This window comes from Tupaia chinensis, unplaced genomic scaffold (genome assembly GCF_000334495.1).
Source record: "Tupaia chinensis unplaced genomic scaffold, TupChi_1.0 Scaffold139431_1, whole genome shotgun sequence".
Taxonomy (NCBI): domain Eukaryota; kingdom Metazoa; phylum Chordata; class Mammalia; order Scandentia; family Tupaiidae; genus Tupaia; species Tupaia belangeri.
Genome location: NW_006199316.1, coordinates 630,987 through 637,554, shown reverse-complemented (window position 1 = coordinate 637,554; position 6,568 = coordinate 630,987). Strand labels below are relative to the sequence as shown.

Sequence of the window (6,568 nt, the reverse complement as noted above, 5' to 3'; positions counted from 1 at the left end):
AACCCCCGCAAAAAAAAAAAAAAAAAGAATAAATATGGGCAGCACAGTGGTGTACCAGCGCCCCGCGGTGTCAGAGCCACGTGGGAAGGCCTTGGGTTTTTGTCCTGGGGTCTCCCTGTATTCACCAGCATGTACCAACATGCCGTGAACCCGGCTGGCTGGGGCCGGGGTGGATCATGGCATGAAGACCCTGTTAGAGGTAACCCCCTTTCTCCACCTTTCTCTCCCATGGAAGAGGTACATCAATAACACCCCCCCCCAAAAAAAAGAAAGGAATTTGGGTCAACTTTTGCTTCATACTCCCATAATGACAAGATATCCTTTCATTTGTAAGCACTCCAGCCCTGCATTTACAACGGCCCACAGCGGTTCTGTATAGGTGTCTCGTGGCTTATTTGTTCACGTACTCAGTGTCTTCCAGGCACATGTTCGAACCCGACATGATCATAGCTCTCAGGATACAAAGGAAAGTAAGACACCGAAAAATAAATACACATGAAAAAGACATTGTCCTCGGGAACCAGCAGTTAGCGTAATGGCTATGTCGCTGGACTCTCACGTCGTCAACCGGGGTTCGCGTCCTGGATCCAGTGGCTTAAAACTCACACCAGGCGCGTGTGCCCAAGATCCTGAGAGGAGAATGGAGGAGAAGGGATTGTGGCGTGACCATCCCCCCTGGGGGGTGATTTCTCGCTTTCTGTCTCTCTGTCTCTCTCTGTCTGTCTGGCTAGCACATGTGCCCTGTAGCGAAAACCTCTCCAAAAAAAAAAAACCATTGTCCTCAAGAGCTTAATTTGTTGTTATTGTTAAGGTTTTTGCTATAGGGCATATGCATTCACCAGAGAGAGAGAGAGAGAGAGAGAGAGAGAAAGAGGGAAAGGAAGGAATCACCCCCCCAGGGAAGATGGCCATGCCATAATCCCTTCTCCATTGTCTTCTCAGGATTTTGGGCCCTCATGTGCTCAGTGAGACTTTCTTTCTTTTTTTATTGAGAGGTTTTTGCCTCAGGGTGCACTTGCCAGAGAAGGACAAAGACAGTGAGAAGAAAAGTGAGAAATCACTCCCTGGGGGAATGGCCTGTCACAAGCCCTTCTCCTCCATTCTCCTGGAATCTCGGGGACACATGCACATACACCCAGCGTGATTTTCAAGCCACTGGGTCTAGGACTTGAACTGTGGTCAGCCGTGTGGGAGTCCACTGATGTAACTATTAGGCCATCTGCTGGTGCTGCCCAGTGTGATTTTCAAGCCGCCAGGTCTGGGCCTCGGACTGTGGACAGCCATGTGGGATCTAGCACTTCAACCACCATACTACCTGCTGGTCCTAAGAGCTTCAAGTTTTATGAGGGAAACAAACTCCAAACCAATTACGATCCATTACAGGAATTAAGAGAGCTGTGAGCTGGTTAGGGAGAAGGAAGAAGAATACCCATAATAAACTCTTCTCCCCCGAGATAGATGGTGTAGCGAGACAAGGGGGAAAGGCTCTCAGTTCACTGGCCTCCCCTGGGCAGTTGTTCAAACTTCCAGGCCTCATTTCTTCTGCTAGAAACTGTGACTGGAAAAGACCTTCTATGGGGGCTGGCAGGTGGTGCGATGGTTAAAGATGCTGGACTCCCACATGGTTGACCACAGTTCAAGTCTCAGACCTGCTTTCTCACTTTCTCTGTTATAATGGACAATGACTAACAGCATTCCAAGAGATAGCACTTCCATCAGCCTCAGGATGACTTGTAGGCAGAGTGCTCAGCTGAACTTCATCAAGAAGTAAGCCTTTATTTTAAGACATAAGACTTGGGGAATTTGTTATTCCCCAAATAATTTCCCCCCAAAATTTGTTAAGCCTAAAAAAAAAAAACTAACATCTCATTACTGATATAAACTTACTGATATATTGTTTGCTTATAGTAATGCCAGATATTATATCAAGAACGTTATGTACATTTATTTATTTGCTCATTCAATAAACATTAAATGCATCTTTCACACCTAAGATTGAACTTAATTCGTCCTCATAACAACCCAGAAAGAAAGATATTATCTCAATGTTATAATTGAAAAATATGAAACTCAGGTTGCTTAAACAATACATCTGAAGTCCTATAGCCAATGAACACCAGTCCAAGATTTTTTTTTCTTCTTTTTTTTTTTTTTTTAGAGGTTTTTGCTACAGGGCACATGCGCTCGCCAGAAAGACAGAGACAGACAGAAAGCGAGAAATCACCCCCCAGGTGGGATGGCCACACCGCAATCCCCTCTCCTCCATTCTCCTCTCGGGATCTTGGGTATGTGCGCACACACGCCCGGTGTGAGTTTAAGCCACCAGGTCCGGGACTTGAACCACAGTCGACTACATGGGAGTCCAGCGACATAGCCATTATGCTAACTATTGGTCCCAGATTTTGAGTCATTAATGTTACATGCATCTCTGATGTATAAAGTAGAATCAAGTATTAATGATCTCCTTTTAATATATCTTAGCTTATGAAGTGCTTAATTTGTTAATAATTGATGGGGATATTTAATTGTAGGGGAGAGTTTTTATGGTCCTTCTGCTATTATTAAACAGGTACAATATGGTTTCTTAAACATTAAGATGTGATCGATTCTCCTTATCCCTGAGATGTTAACATATTAGTAGCTATGATTTCACTTCAGTAAAGGATGGGATCTGGAGACCATTTTGTAATCAAAATAGCATTAGATTAGACAGGTCTTGGACTAGCAGGTGGTGGAGTAATTGAGGCACTGGACTTCCCACGTGGCCAACCATAGTTCATATCCTGGACCTGGTGTCTTGCTTTCTCACACATTTTCTCTCACTGTTAAGCACATGTAAAAAAATAACAATAATAAATAAAATAAAATAAAATTTTTAAAAAAAAAAAAAAAGACCTCTGGGCCAGTGGGTGGCATGGTGATTAAAGTGCTGGAATTCCCACATGGCTGACCACAGTTCAAATCCCAGACCTGGTGGCTTGCTTTCTCACTCTCCCTCTCTTTCTCTCTATGTCTTTCTCTGGCAAAAACTCATGTGAAAAATAAATAAATAAAATAATAATGAAAAAAAGAAGGCCTTCTATGTAAGTTGCAGAAACCGCCGTAGAGAACAAAATGGTCCGTGTAGGCCTCCCTCGCCCTCCCACCAACTTTCCTGTTCCCATGGCCTCATTAGTCACCCCAGATCAGAATCTTCAAGTCATCTTTGCTGCCCTTTTGTCACTCTTCATGCCCATGTCACCGAGTCCTGCCCATCTGCCTTGTAACGACCTTCCGGCCTCCTAGCGCCTCACACGTGACGCAGCTTCCTGACATCCATGTCTCTGTTTCATTCTCCCTAAAATTCAGATGTTTCTGCCTAAAAGATTGGTTCCTTCATGTCATTCCCTCGCACAGATAAATTTGATTTTCCCTTTCATCTGCAGATCAAAGTCCAAACCTGAGAGCGTGACATTTAAGGCTTTTGGCAATGGCTCCACGAGGACCGATCTGTGATGGTAACCGGCCTGGCTTCCTCCTGTCCCCTGAACTGACGTGCAGAAGCGCAGCTAGAGCCAGTGCACCCTCAGTCATGGGGGCAGTCCCAGTCTAAGGGGTAGGGCGGGAGGGAGCGGACATGGACACACGAGCAAGGGGCACGTGCAGTGAGGGGAAGAGGGGCCACTTCCCCACGCCTGTCCATCCCGCAAGGCCATGCCTGGGGCCCGGGAGAGCACCACAGCGCTCACTAGGATGCCCGAGATCAGGGCTCCCTGCACCAGAGACAGCACTGCTGGGCCCGCCCCAGAGACTGACTCAGGAGGTCCAAGGCAGGGCCCATGAATTTACTTCTTTTTTTTTTTTTAAAAAAAAAGAATTATTTTATTTAACTTTATTTACTTAGTTATATTTTAATTTTACCAGAGAGGGACAGCGTGAGAAAGGGAGGGAAAGTGAGAAAGCAAGTCGCCCAGTCTGGGACTCAAACTGCAGTCAGCCATGTGGGAGTCCAGCACCCTCAACCACCACGCCACCTGCTGGCCCCCTTTTATTTTTAAAGAGGTTTTTGCCCTAGGGCCCATGGACTCACTGTGTGTGTGGGGGTAAGGGAGCGACAGAGACAGTGAGAGGGAAAGTGAGAAATCACCCCCCCAGGGGGGAATGGCCACTCTGCCGATCCCTTCTCTTCCATTCTCCAGTATCTAGAACACACACCAGATGTGTCCAGAGTGGTTTTGAAGCTACTGAGTCTGGGACTTGAACCGTGGTTGGCCATGGGGAGTCCTGTGAGGTACCTGCTACGCCATCTGCTGGCCCCAAGAATTTATTTTAGCAGTCTCTGCTGACAAGGGCCTGGGGACATCGCTTTAAGTGCCCCTGTGAGGGGTGACCTCATCCTGGGCACTCTGTCACATCTAAGCTCTCTCTTTCACGGGCAGAAAATGCATCTTCTGCCTGTGGATCAGCTCCCAAGCCCCCACAATTAACTGCTTAGCACATAGAGAGTGCTCCCCAAATTTCACTTTTCCTTGTTCAGATTACTGTGCCATTCAAGCTCTGATCTGGTGCATACGATAGACCTGTCTGGAGACAGGGCTGCCTTCTTACTCCTAGGGACAAAGACCTATTTCACCCATTTTAAAGACAAAGCAATAGTCTCAGAGAGGTCCTGTAATTTGCCCAAGGCCACACAGCTAAGTAAAAGAAAAGCTGCTGATGGAACCAGCAGTTAGGGTAATGGCTATGTCACTGGACTCCATGTAGTCGACCGTGGTTCGCGCCCTGGACCTGGTGGCTTAAAACTCATGCCGGGCACGTGTGTGTGTGTGTGTGTGTGTGTGTGCGCCCAAGATCCCGAGAAGAAACTGGAGGAGAAGGGATTGCGGCGTGGCCATCCCCCCCAAGGGGGGGTGATTTCTCGCTTTCTGTCTCTCTGTCTCTCTCTGTCTGGTGAGCGCATGCGCCCTATAGCAGAAACCTCTCCAAAAAAAAAGAAAAAAGAAAAGAAAAGCTGCTGATAGGCAAACTGTGATTCCTGGTCCATCTGATCCCCAAGCCCCTGTTGGTTCTGCAGCCCATCCTGGTCGGGTCACAGGGGCCACAGGGTCTGTGGCATTTGCACGGCACACTGGTCGCAGAGATGGGAGTGGGCCGCAGGTCTCTGCATCCCCCCCACACCTAGCATTCACTTGCTCAGGTGTCTCCAGGCTGGATTCAGGCTCTGTCCCGGTCTCCACACATCTCTTGGGGACTACTTCAGGGAAGTTAGGGTACAGGAAGGTGGGAGGAAAGGAGGAGCCTCAGGCCTGGATCAGCTGCAGGGACCTAGGCATGCTGGCTTGGCAGGTAACGGGGAGATGGAGGTAGATTCTCTGAGATTCAAGGGTCTGAGAAGTTTGGGGAAGTGTGGCTGTGCCCTCCCCCACCCCCAGACACACTCCCTCCCTCACGGACCCTCCCAAGGTCAGGTTTCCAGGACACGGACAGGACAGATCAGGATGGCCTGCAGAGATGTGCAGGATCAGATTCAAGGTGACACCCAGCACACACGGAAGCTGCTGCAGCTGCGGACGAGGCAGATGCACACAGAGGTCAGCCGTGGCACCCCACATGGAGGGCTGCTGGTCCCACACCCCCACAGCCCCCCACGGCCCCCCACAGTGGGCCCCCCCCCCCCAGCCACTGTGGAGGTGCTGTGGACACGGCAGGACAGAGGGAGAGCAGCGGTTTCCATCACTGCCGGGCCTCCCTCTCTCCACCATGGAAGAAGTCAGGTTCTTAGAAGGCAGCCCTGGCTCCTTTCTTCAGTTGGGTCCTTCCCCAGGCTCAGCTCAGTGCCTCTCCGCCTGTGGGGGAGGGCTGGAGTGCAGAGTGCAAGTGGGGAGGGAGAGGGAGGAGGGATGGCCTAGGAACAGGCAAGAGCCTATGCGGGGCTTCTGGGCTCAGTGGAGGTCAGGGGGCCTGGGCACCCTCACTCTGCTGGCCTCACCGCACTCAGACGGTGGAGAAAGGGGCCCATCCAATAGCTGTCCGGATTCCTGGGGCCTCACAGAGCAGTGCGGGCCAGAGCTTGGAACCGCAGAGAGCACAGACGCCAGAGGAGGGGGGACTGTCAGGTGGTGGAGTGTTCGCGGCGCGCCAAAGGGGCAGACACCTGTTACAGTACCCCATGGCCTGGGCCTCCCCCTGGTCAGCCCCCCCAGATCATCCCCAGGGTGTATGTGGCAGGTTGGGAATGAGTGAGGGCAGTCAGCCCAGAGGGTGGGAAGGTAGCGAGGGGAAGGGAGGCGGGAAGGGGAGCCTGCGCCGACTTCTGCGCAGGACCCCAGAAGAGTGGTTTTGGGGGGGGTCCCCGCCCGCTGCCACAGCCCACTGAGCTGGGGCGGGCCGTGAGCCACCCCGCTGCGCGGGAAGGGGGGGCGGGGCCAGCCTGGCCACCTTACCGTCTGGGGGGGGCTGCCCACTGTCATCTCCACGTAGTAGCCCTGGCCCGACTTGCCCCGCAGGTTGTCCACCATCTCCACGAAGCTGCCCCTCCGGCCCGGCTCCTCGGGCTCCTCGTCGGTCTCCCGGGGCAGCCGCCACCCCA

General features: G+C 51.2%; 1 protein-coding gene across 2 annotated transcripts in view; it reads right to left on the bottom strand.

Moving 5' to 3' along the window:
- BACE1 (beta-secretase 1) overlaps positions 1–6,568 on the bottom strand; it is a 30,355-nt gene that overhangs the window by 23,229 nt on the left and 558 nt on the right. The window contains exon 1 of one of the 2 annotated variants that reach the window (XM_027765684.1): positions 6,423–6,568. This exon is cut by the window's right edge and continues 558 nt beyond it. In XM_027765684.1, the coding sequence (XP_027621485.1) occupies positions 6,423–6,568 (146 nt within the window). The remainder of the gene's footprint in view (positions 1–6,422) is intronic. The other variant, XM_006161884.3, reaches the window with a different exon arrangement.